We start from the raw sequence: 20,632 nt of genomic DNA on the forward strand, positions 1-20,632 counted from the left end.
TTTCGAGTTGACTACCAATTAAAGAAATTTATTGATCAAGTCGCAGCCAATTCTGATTGGAATTTTCAGACTAAACTAACTTAATTAAGGTCTTATCAGTCTTTGTTGACCTGGTGAACGGCTTGAGCCCGTCCAGATGGATCCTCCGGACAGCCCCAATCTAGTCGTGGCACCCATCTCACAACGGTTCTGGCTGCAGATTCTCCGGGAAATTGTTCAGCGAAAATACAGCGATAATAGAAGGCCTCTTTGGTGGTGGGCGTGTTGAAGGGAAACCGTAGAGCGGCTCCGGCGAATTCCTGATCGCTTACATGACTGGTTGCCACCTTTCGGATGCTGTCGATCCAATCGTAACCCACACCATCGGAAAACTGTTCCTTTTGCCGCCAAAGGACCTCATCTGGCAGATAGTTATCCGCAAAGGCAGCTCGCAGGACATATTTCTCCAAACTTTTCTGTCGTTCTCCTCCAAATTTGTTTAAAGGTCCCGGTATCTTATCCTCCGGTCGGATTTGCATCACATGGTTAACAAATCCTGTGTCCAGGAACGGTACTCGCAGCTCAACTCCCTTGGCCATGGACACTTTGTTGGCCCTCAAACAGTCGGATAAATGCAACTGGCGCACTCGTTTTACTAATTCTTCGTGGAAATCCTTATAGTTCGGTGCTTTGTGGAAATACAAATATCCACCAAAGATCTCATCTGCTCCTTCTCCAGAGAGTATCATCTTGATACCCGTGCTCTTGATATATCTAGCAAGTAGTAACATGGGCAAACTGCATCGCACTGTGGTGACATCATAGGTTTCCAGGTGGTAAACAATATCTCGTATGCCATCAAGAGCTTCATCGATCTCGAAGATAATCTCCTTGTGATCGCTGTCTATATATTTCGCCACACTTCTGGCGGCCTGGAAATCGGGTGCATCCTTCAAGCCTACGGAGAAAGTTTTCAATCGGAAATTTGGATCCCTTTCCCGCATTATCTTCGTGGCTATAGAGGCTATAAGACTAGAATCCACTCCTCCAGATAGTAGAGCTCCTAGGTGGACATCGCATTGTAGATGACTGCGAACCGCGGACTCCAAATTGGCTCGAAGCAGGGATAGATCACAGGATTGGGTGGGCACCTCCTTGATCCAAGGTTGTTCAAACTGCCAGCAGGTTTTCAGGTCACCAACTTTACCAAAACGGGCTTCCCCAGGCGTAAAGGTTTCTACTTTGGAACATGTATCAACCAGGCACTTCATTTCAGAGGCGACCCAAAGGTTTCCGGCCACATCCTCACCCACATACATGGGTATTATGCCGAAGGGATCTCGGGCCAGAAGGACTTCCTTGGTCCTTCGATCGTACAAAGCGAAAGCAAACATTCCGGTGATGTATTGCAGCAGATCCTTGCCATAATCCTGGTATAGTTCCAGTATTACATGGCAATCGCTTTTCGGTTTGTAAGAGCCACGTTTTTTCGCTATTTCAGCCGAAAGTTCCAGATAGTTGTAGATCTCTCCGTTGGCCACCAGGATAAGGTTACCATCTTCAGAGACAAAAGGTTGATCGCCCATTTCCACGCCCACGATTCTCAGGCGTTCATGAACCATGGCCACTCCATCCGACGGAATCACGTATACTCCGGTGGAATCTGGACCCCGATGCCGTTGCTTTCCACTTTGCCGATAAGCCAATTCTCTTAAACTGTGTTTGCTGCCATTAAGAATTTGTGAAGGAATCGGTTCACCATCCCTCGAAAATATGGAAAATATCCCGCACATCTTTTGATTATATTTGGTTAAATTTTATTTGAATATTTTATTTAATCCACGCGAGATCAGCACTCTGCCAAGTCTAAAAACTGAATGAAGCATTTTACTGTGGAGCTCTCTTATTTATTGCCAAAGCTCTCTGGCCCTTGCTCTCTTTATATTCGCACATGGCTCTTGTTTTATTCTCTCAATTAATCAGTTATGCTGACTTCCACGTGCTACCAGTTTCGTCACCAGGCTTCTAGAATTTCACTGCTCTTGGAAAAGCAAAATTAGCCGCAATTAGGGGGAATCAAATAAAAATCAGTATTATTGTTTACCTTTTTATTTGCTTTAGTCTTATCAAAACTGGAACAGCTGTCAGCGGCTAAAAAACTTGATAAAGAATATTTCGGGTAGTCTGTTTACCTAGCTTTGTCTGCTTTCTACTCTCTGGATACTCTCAGAGTCACAGCTGATTTTTCTTTATCCACTATTTCGTCATCCAATTTACTCTTTTTTGGGGTATTTCAATTAAGGCACGGAGTGCGTGTAAAGCTGAAATATAAAATACATTTATAAGCTTGAGTAATGACATTCTAATGACATTTTCATTTCTGTATTCATTAAAATATATTTCCTTAACCATTTGAACATACAAAAAATATATAAACCCTTAACGCTGTTTGATAAATATGGAAATCAGGGCATCAGCAGGCTGTTATTTATAAAAATGCAGACTGGCTTGTTTCTGTCGACGTTATCAAATTTTGGCTCATTGCCATTTTATATGAAAACACAGTGCTAAATCGAATAACAGAGAGGGAGACCGGTTTTTGTAAGTTTCCTCTCTCTGCAAATGTTGCTCTCTTGCGCTCCGACTATGTTAAAAATAGTAAACAAAAATAAATGGCTTACATATAGGAGTATATATATACATACATGTTTGCTCACTTAATGATAAGAAAACATTCTGGATAAATTTTGAACACATGAGTTTCATTATACAAATTTTCTTATATGTTCTAAAACCATGTAGATTAAATTAATGAGTCATTCCAAGAGCATTAGTCCCAGAGCGGTTAATATAATTTAAAATAATCCAATTAAAAAAATATGTAAATAATAGCTGTCTTGAAACAATGCAAAATACATATGAGAAATATTAATCCCATATTATTTACATCTCCTGTTATCTTATAAAAAGCTCATGAACATCTCTTGACCATCCAAATTAGCAAAATGTTATCGAAAAGCTTTTAAAGTAACAGCCCACTGTTAATTAACATGGCGCCAAGCTAACAGGTGGTTGCCAATGGTCCACGTCGCCCGAGTTTCGAGACTTCGGTCCATGCGATAAATATGTCAAGTGCCCGCAGATAAACAGAAATCTCCGGTGTTTAATTATGCAGACATTTTAATTACGCATCTAACACTGACGAATTTGCACAGTGATGTCATATAGTGTTGTTGGGCGCGAGCTTCATTAAATAACTGAGATTTATAACCCGAGCGAGCGAAAGTCCGCTCCTGGTATTTTGGCGTGCGCGCTTGTTGCTTCCAAGTCGTTTTGTCGGCGACGAGCGGCATTTCTGTTCAGTTGCCGATGGAACGCGACACTGTGCGGCAGGAAGTTGCGTATACGACGCATTGTCACTCGGCAAGCGACGCGGATCGGAAGTCCTTTATTTCGCGCGCTCGCCTCAATTTCAATGTCCCTTTCGAGAAAACCCTTAGAGATGCTAAGTGCGCGTAATTAGTCGAAATTCGATTAATTGAAAAGAATCTTAAATTGAGTTTCGTTGACGCATTGAAGGCTGGTAAGCCGAAAAGTGAAAAGTGAATTTCTGGTGGGGATTCACCGGCGGAAATTGTGCGTAGATATTAAAAAGGCCCAACGCAAAGGCTTATAAAGTTCAAAGGAGTTTAAGATAAGAGTGTCACAGAATTTAAATAAAATTAATTAAAATAAATAACATTTAGTATGGAATATATTTAAACATCATAAGCGGAATAGATGAAACCAAATTAAATTAAAATACATGAAAGCCAATTAAAACAAATTTTTTGATTTAATTTAATCCAATAAAAGTTAGGAACAACAACAATATGTTCCCAATAACTTAATAATTTAAAGTTGATTGTCAATAAAAGTGCGGCGGTTTATTTGCTTTCCAAAATACTTAAATAAAATGCTCACTTGAAATGGAAAATAAATTGCAAACATATCAATCTTGGAGTTCCAAATCTCATCAGAAAAGTTTAGCCCGCATCGCTGACCAAAGACCATAAAAACGGACACAACTTTCAACACGAAAAGTGAAGGTAAATTTATGTGCTACTCAAAAATATCAAATCAAAATCAAATAAAGCAAACTTTTTATTGGCGCCGTGCCCGAAAATCGAAGGGAATGGAGCATGACCTATTACTGTCACGTCCGTTTCCGGAATTGCCGGTGAGGATGGGGCCAAAACAACACGGGCCACCAACTTTTGGGTCACGTTTGCATTCAAATGGTCGAAGACCAGATAGCAATGCACATTGCTATAAAATTTGAGAGCAAATAGAGCAACTTCCAAGTCGGAGCCAATTAATTAAAAAGTTTTCACGCGGCCAAAATCAAATCAACAATTTTCCCAAGTATTTAGGCGTAAAATTCGGGGATTCGAAGTTTTCAACAATCAATTGGTGTTAGGGAGATGAATGTACTACACTTAGAAAAAAAACTTCATAAATCTTTTTTTTCATTCTCGACTCAAAAATATTTTAAAGCTTTCATTTCCCAGGCGACCTTATTCTGGTTTTTGTTGCTTTTCTAATGTAGTCATGTTTTCTTATCGCTATGTTGTTTTGATAAAATATTTATTCACATTTTTAAAACAGCAAAAAATACTTTGCCCGAGCAATTAATATGAGCACCCCTGTGATTCATATACTTGCTATGGATTTCATAATTTCGTCTTCGTAATAATTAGGTTAGTAATTTAATTTAAAGTATTTTTAAATCATCATCTTAAACGTGTTTTCCAGAATCAAGAACTTTGCTCAGTGCATTCTGTGGCTTGTTATTTGTTGTGTGATATGCCGTAAGGATACGGATCCGGATCCGGATGCGGCGAAAATGGATAACCGTGTTGTCTGCAGCCGGCGGAAATCAATTCGCATTACTGCAGCCTCAGTGAGCTGCCCAAAAAACTTTCTGCGCAGCGGGAAAACGTAAATAAATTGGTGGTTTCGGAACCCGTTCAAATCGCTGGGGTTGTTTAGAGATCCGCATAGACCCTTAAGGCCACCTGCCGCCCACCATACGCCCACCTGATGTCTAGCCGTGTGGTGTGCTTGACCCCGGGGTGACCCTAAAAATAGGCGTGTACAGCCTCCACCCGGACTATTTTTAATCGCTCGCTCGCTCACTGTCGCTATCTTTAAGCTCTTAATTAGTTTTATTTTCTGTGCGACGGGCAGTGTGACGTGACACAAATTGGGGTTTTGGCCCAAATAGTTGAATGACCAGCAGCGAAACAACAAAAGTGTAGTCTACTTTTCAGCCCAAAAAGGACACGCCCTCAGCTAATTGGTATGTGTGTGTGTTAGTGTGTGTACCAGCGTATGTGTGGCTGTTTGTCATAATCAAATATCTTAACACGCAAGCTCAGACCTTTTTCGCTTCTTTTGGCCAGGTTTCTGGCCCCTTTTTTTTCTGGACCCTAATGACATGGCCACTAATCGGGGCAAAAAGTTGCCACTGCTGCAGTTCTTAATTAGCAATTTGACGCATTATGCTGCCGAGCTTGTTGGCATGTGCGGGCATAAAGTCCGATCCTGTCTGCAGGATTAGTCTCTGAAAGGTGAAATTAACTGGGCCCCCGTCGGCTGATGAGAATGATGCATAATAAGCGACGAGTTCCTGGACAAAAAAAGGAGGTGGCTTAAAAAGATACATCTGCTCGGAGGGTCAAGGGTCAGGCCAGAGGCTAATAGGTAGTTAATTTAATCCTCTCGTAAGCTGGGACTTCTTCAATGAAAGGCTGAATGAAGGCAGAAAAGCTGAATGATTTATATAAGGGAAGTGTGCAAGGGAATGTTGGGAAAATAAATGAAAACCTCTTAACGATTTAAGATTGTATTTTTTCCCCGGAACAAACTCTGCAGTTTCCCCTTAAGAAACCCCTGATCTTTAGCATATATTTATTTAAAAACCAAACCTGCATCCATTGAGCCTTCAATCAACTACCGCCCATTGCAGTTGGCTTCATTGTCAATCACTCAGTCCAATTGAAATTCATCCATAATGAGGCAGCTGCGAGACAGCCTTGACATTGAGATACAAGATATCCAATACAAGATGCAATGAGTGGCCGAAGCCAGGGGCATTTACAAATATATATACAAAGGCAGAACAAAAAAAAAACAAGCAGAAGAAATACAAACATTCTGCAGTTATTTTTATGATTGAATCAATAAGACGCATTGGGAAGGTCAAGTTGTGACTAGGACTTTCGTTCTTTTGCCCTATAGAAGGTTGCCTACGGCGACCTGTTGAACTGAGATGGGGAAATCCGATCGAATGCCTTAAATATTAGCTGGAAATGAAAACACTTGGCCGCTTTTATGGCATCTCGGCAAAGTATTTAATGAATTTATTTATGCTTCAATCACACAATTTAATTCAATTCTGCGCCCAGCGCCTCGGGGAAGAAGGCCTTGAACATAACATTCATTCAACTTTGGCGATGGAAATTTAATATGCCCGGCGACAAGTAAGTAAAAGTAAAGTATCCACCAGGGAGGAATATCAGGGCGTATACTTAATACACTTTACACCGCATCTATGGGCCAAAGAAACAAAAAGTTTACCTTAGCCAGGTTGGCCACGTGTCGCTAAGCAGCTCAAAGCGAGTTCAAAAACATAGAACTTTCTGTAACTTTATGCCATATGAGAGATAAATGGCAGAATAATTGTCTCCTCAGCCGCATTTAATTTAGTTTCATCTTGACTAGACTCTTTGCAAGTTTCTGTTGGCCTGAAAAAGATGGGGATTGGGAACAGAAAGAGGTACTTGACACACCGCTCCCCAGACGACAGGATCCGGTTATCCTTTGTGTCTGCCTCTGTGTGTGTAAGTGTGTGTGTGTGTGTGAGTGTTACTCTCTGTTGCCAACGGAAACTTATGGCTCAGCAGTTTTGGCAGCACTAATTGTCCTGGTTGCTGTTACTGTTTCTTACTGACTCTTGGCTGCGGCTCAAATATTGTAGCCCAGTTTTTTGGTCAGGCTCAAAACTTGTGGCTGAATTGGCCACAAAACCAACAATTGCATTTAATCCTGACTGGAGGATAATCTCAAAATAAGAAGGAAATATCAATCGGGTGGGGTGAAAGAGGATAAAGTGGATAAAGTGTTGACTTTAATTACGATAGGAATTACTGTTGTATTTGTTCTTGTAAGAAAAAGGAAAACTCTTTATCATATAATATTTGTAAATTCTTTTTTTTAAAAACATCAGATATCCATTTAAAAAATAAATCGAATAACTTTTAGTATATTTTTACCTGGAATTTAACCACTGTGTACATATTTCCCTTTTGTTTATGTCTGTCAAATTGCTGCCAAGGCTGCGCTGCAATCGAAAACGAGGAGGAGGAAAGCCAAAACCAAAACAAAGCAAAACACCAGGAAAATTGCAACAACCGGGGGAAAACTTTCTCCCAACAATTTGGCTGGCGGTTTTGGCAGACGCAATTTTTCACCTCCTCCCCGGCCTGAATTTTGGCCTGTTAGTCGTTGGACAAATAAATCAGACTAAAATCTGGCCCAGAAATCACTTAAGCTGCCTGGGGACTAGATAAAAATTCCAAAATCCCATGAACAGAACATAAACAAATTGTAAAAATAAATGTATAGATATGAAGGAAGGTATAGTATAGATATAGTCCATCATATGAGGTGTCAGAAATATTGATTTAAATAAAAATACATTTTGGCTAACAAAATGTAATACCAAGATTTGGTGGCTTTAAACTGCATTCTCCAATTGCGGTCTTAGCCAGATCTGGCAGATTTCAATGGCTTTGGCTGCCTTAAAAGGCACCGAACATAAAATCCATTTAAGCGTAGTGTCATAATATAAAACCTCCAAATGACTCACCAGCTCTGCCAGCCAAGCAGAAAACTACAAAAAAAATAAAAAGTGATAAAATGGAATTCTCGCTCTTGCGGATTGTTGAAAGTATAAAGATACAAATACAGATACGGATACATAATTAAATGCATACATTTTTAGTTGGCTGACTTTGCTTTCTTCTCAGTTTTGTTTACCCCCTCTAAGACCTACTCGTTTTTTTCTCAACTTTTAATGGGTAACAAACAAGAGCGAAATCCATTCATATGTGGAACATTAAAATGTTCAATTTCCAAACACAGTAAACGAACACAAATGTTCAAAAACGAAAAAAAGAATTTAAGAAAAGAAATCAGTAGTAAAACGTTTTTGGGGGGCGTTTGCCAAGAATATCTTGTTGTCTATTTACTTGCGAAGCTGATAAAAATTCACTTTATTCGCTTTGGCTGTTTATTTGCTCTGGCACAAAGTGGCGATGTTCTGCAGTCTGCATTCGGGTTAAAAGGGGGTTAAGGAAGATAGTAGGTTGAGTTCGCTGAAGTGGCAAACAATAAAACGCAAACTGGTAGACAAATATGAAACTTTAACTGCATTTGCAAGTGCAGAGCTGTGGGATATGTGTGGTGTGCAAACCAGAGGGGGATTATCTGAAGAGCTCTCTAATCAAACTGGAAAATAAGCGACAAAGTTGCAGAATTCAAGTGAAAATCAACGAGGAGTTGGATATGTTAAAAACAGTTTGATAAAGAGTTAATTAGAAATAAATTGATTTAATAACTTCTTTAGGCTTTTTGAAATTAAATAAAAATTATTAAAAAATTCCGTTTATTACTATAAAAACTTAAAACATTTAAATAGATGCTAGAATGCCTAGAAAGAGACTTTTAATATCTTTTGAAAATATTTTTTCAATTTTTGCTGCTTTTAAAACATCTTCCATAAGTTGTCACTAAAAAAAACATCTTAAAACCAAACTTAAACACGGAAGTTAAAGTCATTCCTTTGGGAACAACTTTGTGTGGAACAGCATTCTTTCACACATGCCCTTTGTTTCCCTTTACTTTCTGTCAGTTCAGATGTTGAAGAAAGTTGCCAACTTTTCGGTCCAACCTTGTTGCAATCCAAGTTGCCACAGTCCTCCACCAAGTTATGGTAGCCATTCGATGATTGTTTACCTCCTTGTAACAATTGTAAACTCAACACACGCATTCTCGTGTTTCTCAGTAAACACCGAACGAAAGAAAACAAAATAGTTGTCTTTTATCGCATTTGGAACATCTTCCCAGCTTGTTTGCTCACTTGGCCGATAAATGTTTTGGCTGCGGCTTTGATAAAAATACGCCCAGAATGAGTCCGAGCCATAAATATATATATATATATATATTGGAGGGGAAAACAAATGGGGAATGGCTGCCAAGGCAAACAGCCGTAAAGTCATAATAATTGAATAATTAAAAACACACAATGAGTTAATTTTTTGATTAAATTTTTCGCTACGGAGCTAACGAGAGAGCGAAATTAATGGCAAGATAATAATTTTCATAGCCGAAAGAAAAGTAAACAAAGGCACACACATGCAAGTAGTTTGTCATTGTCCAAACAGCGGAGAAAGGGGCAACATGGAGGGGCGGAGGCGCCACAATAACAAACGAAAAAACATAATTGAAACTCGCAACAGTTTTCATTAATTTTCCAGCTGGCAAAGGGAGGTGGAGGGCTAATGGCAATGTAGACACTAAGGCTAAACACAAACCATTTAATTCCCTTGTTTAATCATAATTTAAGACACGCTTCAACGTCACTCAAAGTCAAAGTCAAGGCAATTGCTGATGGTCCAGGAAAAACCTCCACCCCTTTCCCTCCTCCCTGCCCCCTTTTCTAACTACCCACACTCTGTCAATTTTCCAGCGTTTGTTCTCTTCTTAATTTATGCAGCATTTTTGCCAGTTTGTCGTTGGCCCTTCTTGTCGTCTCATATTTGCTTTTGGCCCGGCCGAAAACGAAGCTAGCGAAGGGCATATTTTATTTTCAAATATTTTACATTGCAAAGCGACATTTTCGCAGAGCAAAGGGGTTATCAGCTTATATGTGTTTCAGGCTGGAAGAAGGGCAATTACACAAAGGGAAATATATTCTAAAAATGGGTTTTAGATGGAAATTAAGACATGCTAGACTTATAGACTTCTTCTTATGATGATGTTAAAAACAATTGTATAATATTTTCAATATTCATCGCCTTACAGTTTTTCCAATATGCCCATATCGTAGTGGCAATCTTTTAATATGCTATATTTACATTTCCTATCAATATCCTGTATCAAGATAAACCTAAAAAATAAGTAATTTCCGTATGTTTTTCCCGGTGTGCAAACAGGAGACAAAGTGAGCCCGTCCGGCTTAGTGCAATGCGTTTGATGTGGCCTGGGGGCTATATGCTTCCCGTTTCATTTTTACGGCTTTGCTGTGGAATTAAAGTTTAATATGCCCCATTCGTGTGCCCTCCTCCTCCACCTCCTCCTCCCTCTGGCAGGTGTTACCCCTTCTGAGCCAGAAGCTCATAAAAAGCGAAGCCTTTCTTTTTTCGTTGTTGTTGTTTGTAAACAATTTGGCCGGATATGAATTTTATTTCCGCTTCGTTTATTATGTCGTTTGCCAAGTAAATACAAACGTTTTATATACGAAAATTAAAATCATGATTGGATGATACTAAAACAGATGATTTATTAGCTCGCCCCTGATGTTGGTTAGTCATTAATGTTGCCGTGCAGAAAATCTTTAGCTTTCAGTGGCGATGACAAACATAAAATGTTAAATCCCAAAGTGCAGTGGTGAAAGCATTTCTGTGGCAACTCATGCAATATGCAGTTCTAGCTAATGCATGCAACAAAAAATTCCATGCACAAGCTGCAAGAACTGGGGAAAGCGGGAAAACCGAGCGCATAATGTAAACGAGCAAATGCCATGATTAGCAGACATTTTGTGGGAAATTAAAATAAATTGCTCCGTGGTAAATGTAAAAATGGGTTTGGCAAAAGGATAAACACACACACACACACACACACACCTCATTTTGGGCGACACCTGTCCGCACTCACGCCTTTTACGCACAAAATTGACTCAATCCCAGGGCACTGATTCAATTTATTCCCGTGCAATATTCATATTTCAATTCAATTAAATCCAACGTTATGGAGCTGACAGCGGACGCATGAAATTAAAACTGAAAAACGCATTAAATTATAAATTATGTTTGCCCCGTTCTCCATATTTATTCATCAAATTTAAAAGGTCATTAAAATGGACGCTAGAAAAAGGCACTGCCTGAAAGTAGGCAACGATTTTTGATGGCCAGCCAATTAAATATCGCTCATACGCGGCGTTTGACTGAAGTCGGCAGTCGGTTCGTTTGCATGTTATTAAAATAAATGAAAATGCAGTCATGACACAATCTGAACAAAGCATAAAACTACGAAATGTATTTTTTAAATATGCAATTATTCATTAATGCAAAGTCGCATAGAATTTTAATGTTTAAAGGCAGCCGGCAAGAAAAAACAAAAGAAAAACATTTAAAAGATGTTCATTTGACAAATAGAAGCAAATCTAAAGGCTACTAATCGCCCTAATTACAACAACAAATATTTTACAATCAGTCCCACGGCGATCGTAAAAAGTTAGTCCATGTTAGCTGCGGCTTATCCAGGACTCTTTACCGGCGACTTGTGCCGTTTAATTAATTAAAAAGGTCCGGTAGAGTTCACCGTCGGGAGTGTCCGTTGTTGTAGCCTTCGCTACTGCCGTTCTTTTCTCCGGTTTCTCAGTTTTTGCCAGTTGGTCATTAATTTATTTTTAAGAAGCGCATAATTGCCCGGTAACTGGAACTGCAAGTCCGGTAAACGCTTATTCATGAGAGTGGGTGCGAGGATGTGGGCGGGTTTTACCCTTGGCTGCTGCTCTGTTGGATAAACAAAGGAAAGGAGCACTCGGATTGCAGGATCTGTGGTCCGTTTGTTTGTTCATCGCTCCTTTCATGCAACATAAATCGCTGGCTTAAAGCGAGAGTGTGGCAAGCGGCCAAAGGAGCAAATTGCAAGCTGCATGTCCTTGCCAGCACCTAGCTGCCCTTTCAGCAAGATGAGTAGTTCAGTCGCCTTTGTCCCTCTGGTGTCGACATGAATCACAAACTTAATTATTTTCAGCCGCGCGATGGTGCAAACGGTTTTGGGCCAAACAAACAGGATAGCATCAGGACGATAAATACACGTAAACTTAAAAAAAAACCTTAAGACAGAAAAATGTAAATTATTAATGCTTTAAGTTCGACATAAAAATTGTAAATACTTTTTTGTATTTTAAATTATTTCACTATTTTATCTTTTCAAAAACCCTTTCAGGTTAAAATTCAATTTCCTCTCCAATTCCTTTTTTTTCTATGTGCTATATAGCAGACTTTTGAAAAACAACAACGTGTTTGCAGAATGCCACATAAATCGACGTGCCTGACATTTTGACGCAGCTCGCAAAATTTTTTTACAGCTCAGCTGCAGCAACAGTGGCAACAAAACAATCGTAGGAATATTTACACTCAATTTACTGCCACTGGTGATGAGTCCTTTCTCTGGCCCCCCCAAAAACCCACACACTTTCACCCATTCGAGTGTCGTAAAGCTGGGTGTTTTTGGTGCTTTTGTGGGGGCCTATACACACACACACAAAAGATATATACCCAAGCGGGTTTTGGGTAACGCTCCTTGGGGAATGGGTATTGGACATTTACCTGCTGATGACTGTCACACACAGAATCCTTCTCCTTTGTGGGTATATTTTAAAAAAACAATTTTAAGCTGGATTCAGTAACACTCGACTTTAAGTCGGGTGCTCGTATGTATGTATATAGCCATTCCTGCCGGTTAGGGCAATCGAAAAAAGGGGGGGTATACCCCGTCGCACCACCACTCACATGTTAGACAGACCGGAAACTTGGCTAGCAGCGTCATAAACTGGTTACATTGTCAGGCGCAGGAGGAAAAAAAAAAAGTAAACGCAAAAAAAGAGGAGAAATGAAATGAAAGGAGAGGAAATTGCTGGAATTTCCTCACGCAACAGGATGCACATAAATCATACCCAGAGCCGTAAAACATATATATATATATATACTATATATATTCGCTGTCCGATAAATATTCGAGGAGGGCAATAAAACATAGTCTGCATATGGGGATCAGGATATGGAGATATTTGCCATATATTTACGATGACGAATAGCCACCTTAACGCCGCGTCAATGGACTAATAGACACCCTGTACGCGATATCGGTTAAGTGCATCCTGTTTGAGGACATTAAATTGTGTTTTATGACTCAATAATAAACGTGATGCTCAAGGACCCACATCGTCTGCACTCATCCAATTGTGGAGCACAAGATCCACAGACAGCATCGTCAAGTGGCCGCGAGTTGCACGCACTGATTGAATTTGACTGGGTGTTGCATGCTCCAAGTGCCTTTCAGTGTCAATTGTGATGCACAGGGAAAAAGTGAAAGCATTTCTAAATATATTCCTAAGCTACTTTAAACACTAAATGATGTTTTAGAGTTGATAACTTCAGGGAATCTTAAATAATTTAAGAAGATGTAAAGTTAGTTTTATTTTATTTGAATTTTTCATAGTTTATTTAGCCTTTTCTTTCTGTGTGCCATTGGCAATGGAAATGGGTAGGACATAAAAAACAGTCAACAGCACGACAAATGTCCCTGACTGCTGCTCCTGTCCTGCCGTTCGTCCTACTCCTCATCCTGCCCCTCCTTCGTATCCTGTTACTCCTGGCCGAGGCGCACATGTTGAGGCAAAACATTTGACATTTCTAGTGTTTGCCTTATGTGGAGGAGCACCAAAAGCAGACACTCACACACTCACCGAAAAAGGCGACAGTTTAAATGGCAAAGTGAGAGTGACTAACATACACAAACCAATATGACTGAGTGCACCGATTTTGCCATTCCCTGGCTTATTTTGTTTGCCCAGATTCTGGCATTGGTTTTGAAGGTTAAGCTTGCAGAGGAATGTCAACATGATTTATTAATATTACTCTGTGTTTTCACAGGGCAATAGCAGTTGCTAAGTAACTTTGTATGACTTCATAACAATTATTAAAACCAACTCTGCCCCTTTGTTTATGAATCCTTTGCTTATATCTAAAAGTTATAGTCCTTATTATCCCAACTAAGAGTATAGAACCATCAGTATAGTTTCACACACTTCCTTTGTTTCCTTTGGCTTCTTTTTTTATGCCACTTATTGTGCACACTTTTGTACTTGTCACCATCCCTATACAGACATATATATATATATACGACAGACTATATATACATGTTGCTTTATAGACCCGATGACGTGTAGTGTTCGCCACTCTGTCGCACCCACACCCACTTGAAATCTGTCAACTGCAACTATTTATTAAATTATATACTGGCATTGTTAAATGAGAACGCCTGGCGGAGACTGTGAAGAAGATGTTGATTTTTTCCAACGTAATTTAAAGAGGTTCTCAACTTTATTAAGACTACTTAATGTGATTTTCCGCTTATCTGCTTACAGATTTTGGCATCGAAATCGGGATCGGATTCTCCGGCAACATGAAACACACGTTCGTCATCAACGGACATTGCCTCCTGCCACGTTTTTCGATTTGTATGCCGGCATTAGGCAAATTGACAACAGCTTAAATCACTTTGAGGTGGCTTAAAGTCTCGACAGCGGGCCAAAAAGAACCTCCTGTCAACCTCAAGGATTCGTAGTGCCGCTGTCATTGGCAGTTAAAACTCTCACTTGACAAGAGCAGCATCGTCAAGAGCGGCTGCAAAAAAAAAAGGAGGAAAGTCGAGGAAAGCAATAGACAGAATCGCTTGGCACAATGGACGTGGAGCTCGAGGAGGATGAGGAGCGCATTTGCCTCAGGTGAGTGTTGACAGTTTGGCCGAGACTGTGGCACAATGTTGGGGCTTAAAGGCTGTCAACGATTTCGATGCCATCCACGCGTGATGGTGTCTCCAATTGCATTCCGTTTATCTGGGGAAGTTTCACGGAAAATTAGAGGCATTTAAAGGCTGTTCTAAGGATATTTGATCAAATGAAGTAAAGTAATAGTAGTTAGCTGTAGTTTTCCACCGATAATGTGTTTCAGAGAGGCGCCAATTTCGCTTCACTTCTATTTACAATAATCAATTAAATGGGTTTCCCCCCCATCAAACGACAATGTGTCGCACTGTGTCCGTGGAATTGTAGCCGATGAAAGCCAGGGAACAATAGTCGGCAATGGCAACAAAGCCACTGGTATTCAATGTCAATCTCATATTTCAATTATGCTTTATAAATGGCAGCAGACGACGGGCCTGACAAAGATGCTGTCTTCCCTTGAGGTCCGAGCTCAATGGACTCGTTTCGAGGGGAAGAACCTTTAAATGAGTGTGTGAAAAATGCCAGGAAATTTAGAAACATAAACAAATATTTTATTGAATTTAATTCACTGGCCAATTACTTAGGGTTGGCCCTGGGAAATTGCGCATACGCCGCATGGCCACTGACAAAAACAAGCAAGGACCATAAAGGACTCCCTCGCTGGTGACTTAATCGAATTATGCAATTTTAATTACATAATAACGCACAGACAATCAACTTTTCAGACCCATTTTAAATACATTTCGTAAGGGAGAAAGAAACATTTTCCCAATCGTAACAGCCAACTCGGCAGTAAAACGTGGAAAAATAATCGAGGAATAAAATCTAAAGTCAGGCCGCTTAGCTTATGCGATTAAACTGCTTTAATTGCTGTGAGTAAGTACTCGCTTAGTAGCACTTAAGTGAGTGTCTTTCCCGGCAAAAGTAAACATAACTTACTGGCCATAAATTTAATATTTCGCCCGTATCCTGTCGAAGTCGATGGTTCAAGCTCAGAGAGCAACAGCAAAAGCAGCAGCAGCAGCAGCAGCTGTAGATGTCAGGACAACTTGAAACGTCTGCTTAATGCTATGCAAATTTCTTTTTCTATGCAAATTTTCTTTTTGCTCTTAGTAAACAAACGCCAGAATCGAAAGGACGGGGAAATTCTGTCGCAGAAACTAGGTAAAAGTCAACCGAATCTACCCATAAAATGTGAATTTTAATGACAAACAATGGGAGTAGAGAGACAAGGTTCACCAAAGGTGAAGGGGAAAGCATAGGGAAAAGTGGAAAATACCTAGCGCGGCTTTTAATGGATGGAAAACTTTTGCTGCAGCAACTTAAAGCTAATTAGTAAGTCATAAACATAAATAGCCATGTCCTGGCAACTTTTACGAGTCTCTAAGATATCTTTTGGCCAAAGTCAAGAGTACTTGAAGTACCATATTCTAGAGATTTGAGGTTTTGGTTTTCCCAGCCAAGCGATTTGTCAAATTTAATGGCCTTCGAATACTTGCTAACTTGATTGCTGAGGCTGCTGTAAAAAGTGGCCACTTACACGGCTTATTGCCTTTTTCTTTGGCCACAGAAGCTGGCCTGATTGCTTTTGATTTCTGAATGTGTTTACCCAAATCAGAGGCAGCCGTCAAATGAAACGCTTTGATTCGAGCCACAAAGCGGCAAAAGGACATCAAAGCCTTGGTCCTGGCTAAGCGCATTTTCTGCATAATAATGCGTAACAACAAGAACGAACAGAAGAAAATCTAATAATAATGGTATTTTTTTAAAGAACCAACAGCTGAGGTTTTTTTAGTTTACAATGGGAAAATTTATTTGCTGGCCAACTCTGATTGATCCCCAAATATGTTCGATTTCCTTTTTCTTCCTCGTTGGTTATGAGTACACTGAAAAAATCGCACTAATAGATGATAAATTATAAACTTTATTTATTAAAATAAAAGAAAAACAATCAATGGCTTAGAATTCTTAAAAATTAATCCACAAAAATAGTCAAATGCAATCTTGTATAATTTTTAAACCCTTTTCTTACAAGAGTTTTTCCTGTGTAACGAAAAACTTTCTCTTGCCATTTCGTGTGTCCTTTTTTTTATGGGTTTCTTCACTCCTTTTCTCGATTGACCCAAACTGAGCCGCTGAGTAATTTTTCTATTTTCTGCTTTGTTGCCCGCTTTCAATTGCACACCCATGTTGACCAATGTCGACATTAACCCAAATCCAACACACTCGCATACACTCACAAGAATGTGTCTGTCTGTCTGTCTGTCTGTCTTTCTGCTCGAAGGGTCCTTTATGGGCCAGGACTCTTAGCCAAATGAAGTTGGCAAAGACATGGCCATATCCATAACAGAAACGACTGATTCCCGTTGCGGTGAATTGGCCACCTGCTGCGTTTGCTTTGGCCCGCTCATTCGATGTCATTCTGATGGCTGACATTTCCTGACTTGTACCGGATATTAATTACCAATAAAATTATGTTCATAGCTTGGCTTAATTGATTTTATGGTCCGACTTCGGAAGACAATTATTCGGGTAATGGCAATGATATCGATTTTCTTGGCTTTTAGTTTTGTGGTAAAGAAATGTTTATCTCTTGGGTTTACTAGTTAACTTTACTAGATACTTTCAAGTGGAACAAGAACTTTGATTGTCAAATATTTTGTATAACAAATCAGATACCTCCTAATCAGATCAAGCTTACTCTGATGACCTGACCAATTAGTTAGCTATCACTGCTGCCCTCCTGCGATACATTCTAAGTCAAGCTCTAACTAATTATCCTTAAATATTTGCCTTACTCAAACTCACACTTTCGCACTAGCCACGCCTTTTCTGGCAGTATGGCACCGCCCCTTTAGGAAGGGCTTAAACGCTTAATAAATAAGCTAAGCAGCTTGCCAGACATCGCTGATATAGTTGTTGCTGTTGTTATTGTGGCCATATCGATGGCTCAACCTTGCCAAGTAGTTGGTATAGTTGTTGTTGCTGTTGTTGTTGTTGTTGTTGTTGTTGTTGTTGTTGTTGTTGGTGGTGGCAACAGGGCATGACAATAATGCATGGGAACCGCCCGTTGCGGCCCTCGGGTTAAGCATAAATATGTCAAGTGTTAATTGCTGCCACTTAACGCAGAGCACAAACTCAAATACAACCGCAGAGACACATGTACACAGGGAAAATGGAATTAAGATGGATGAAATGAGTCTCTAAATTAACTAAGATACTTGTTAGTTTATAGACAAGTTGAAGTTGAAAGCAAAAACAATGTAAAAAACAAAATAGTGAACAATTTTTCAAAATCTATTTATTTTCTAATATCATAATATGGCCTATACTATTTCTCTCAGTGCACTCACATATAGCAAAGACGTGTAAATATGACTTTAATCTACTTAGCTTAGCAGCTGCCGCCTAAAACCCCCCTTCAACACAACCCCCTCCTTTTTTCCAAGTCTACAACTCGAAAGTAGCAGCACCAAAAGCAAACAAACCCACACACACATACACCAACACACACACCCACACATACACACACACTTGTTACACACCCAATAATGTGCTTTAACAAGTTTCTTATGGCCATAAATTCAACAAGCCAACAAAAGCTCATAAAAAGGACTGACTACGGCCACCCTTACCTTTCGTCCTTGGATCCATCAGCCCTTTGGGCTAGAAGTGGGTGGCTTCAATGGCTGATTGGCGACTTGGAACTATCCCCACTCTGTGTTTGTCTATATAAATAAGAGCTGGCATTGCCGACATGCCACTGACATTTCATATCTGAACGTTGGTTTTCCACAAAAAGACACCTCTAAAGGTTAGCCAAGGAAAAAGAAAAAGCAGGCAATTTAAAAAAAACAATCAAGAAGACCAGCCTTGTTTTTCTTTTTTGCTGGTTGATTTATTAGAAAAATCAGAGTATGCCTATGCTGGGGACACTTCAATTAAAATCGTTTTACATGCCCCAGGCTACGACTGGAATTTAATTTGAATGCCATTTTCCAAAATATGAGCAAAATTAAAAAATTCCAAAGCAAATGTTATCCTAAGAGTTGTTTTTCTTTTGGCTGAAAAATGTCAGAAAAATATGAATTAATTTAAATTCGAACTTAAAAGGGGGATAAACCTTTTTGTTTCACCTTTTATGTGATTTCTTAACTTTTCTAACCAAGGCTAATAAACCCCTTAACTTCTAATAAGCACTCAAAATTAACCTTCTCCCCCATCACAGCTCCTGCCATAGATATAGCCATCAATCGTTGATTATCATTTAGAAGCCCATCATAATTATCATTATCATTCTGGCTGGCAAGTCAACTGAGCGAACTCGAGTCAATTACCATATCAGCAACATTGTTGACCAAAACCGATTTCACTTGGCGTCACAGCGAGAGAAACATGAGAGAAATGTGACGGGGAAATAGGGAGAGAATCCAAAAACCCAAACTCAAACCAAAAACCAAAATAACGCTCAACAGTATCAGATTATATCCCGGCGATGGCGATTTTTTCTCGCTCAGTTGTCAAACGCCAGTCCGATGTGAAAGACGCGAAAAAATCTATAGATATACTATTTAACCAAAGGCAGGCCGCTGGCGGCAGTGCAAAAACAAAAACAAAAACTAATAATAATAATAATAATAAATAAAAAACCTGTTGAGCAGTCGCACCTAACATATGTCTATATAGAAAGATCAACATTTGCATAGTACATGACGGCGGCGGGTCTTTTCACGGTGAAAAGTGCAAAGTTCCTTCTTCTGTGAATCACTGAAATAGGTTCCATATTTACATATTTGAACCTGACAATGATGGCCGTTGAGACCCTACCCCTGCCCCTGCGTTCGATTTATCGATTTTGTATTTTGAATATTGTTGCGCCATTATCAACACATTTATATAAGCGATAATTATATTAGAAGTTTATCTCGAACCAACGCTGGCGATAAACTCCACTGGATTCGTTGGGCCTGCGGGATTACTCATCGCGTCAACTTCAGTTGGAAAAAGTAGTGCAATCGGTGACAATGTGTTAATCAGTGAAACGGAACATAATCCGCTGCTTTTTCTATTTGTGATCGGTGGTGGGCATGTGATACCGTCTTATTGGTTTAAACCTTTACAGGTGGGTAAATAATTTAGTGAAGCACCATCTGCTAAGATGTTAAATGCTCCACGCTTGGTTGATTTAGTGCTAAGGTGCTAAAATCCGCATCTTTACAGCCTGAGAATTACACTTGAACTGCGATCTCGCTATGCGAATTGATTGTTTTTTAACGCATGGCGGAAAATTCCACCTAATGCGGGAGTTATCCAATATTTAACGAAGATTTTTCATAACTGATGATGTGCACAAATCGGAGTTAGAGTTTGGTGATTAAACCATTTACTTTCCAATAAAAGATAACGACTGTTTTATAGAGAAAAAGTAACAAAGAGGGAGAGAGAGAGTTTGGGTTATAGATAGGGAGGTACTGCTGCACATTGATTAGGCAGGTAAATATGGTAAATACATGCTGTCTGCTGCAAACAGTCTAAAAATAAACTATTTTTTCTTTATGGAGATAGCAATTGACATCAATTTGATAATAACGGCCATGCCAGCAATGAATGGATCGTATTAAGATAAAAATAAGTTCGAAAAATCATGTAGTATTATGTACGAGGTGTGTTCAAAAAGTAAGGTGACTCTTCAAATTTCGCGAATTTCAAATTTTTCGGTTATCGAAACCTTTTAGAAGTTATACGAGGTGTGTTCAAAAAGTAAGGTGACTTTTCAAATTTCAAATTTTTCAAATTTTTCGATTATCTTCA

At 39.5% G+C, this 20,632-nt stretch overlaps 1 protein-coding gene across 1 annotated transcript; it reads right to left on the reverse strand.

Moving 5' to 3' along the window:
* LOC108114695 (asparagine synthetase [glutamine-hydrolyzing] 1) lies at window positions 1–1,860 on the reverse strand. Its single transcript, XM_017225792.2, has one exon. The coding sequence runs from the start codon at window positions 1,770–1,772 to the stop codon at window positions 96–98; it is 1,677 nt and encodes a 558-aa protein (XP_017081281.2). The 5' UTR covers window positions 1,773–1,860; the 3' UTR covers window positions 1–95.
* Window positions 1,861–20,632: the final 18,772 nt, after the last annotated feature.

The sequence above is a fragment of the Drosophila eugracilis genome, unplaced genomic scaffold (genome assembly GCF_018153835.1).
Source record: "Drosophila eugracilis isolate 14026-0451.02 unplaced genomic scaffold, ASM1815383v1 contig_2154, whole genome shotgun sequence".
Classification (NCBI taxonomy): Eukaryota; Metazoa; Arthropoda; class Insecta; order Diptera; family Drosophilidae; genus Drosophila; species Drosophila eugracilis.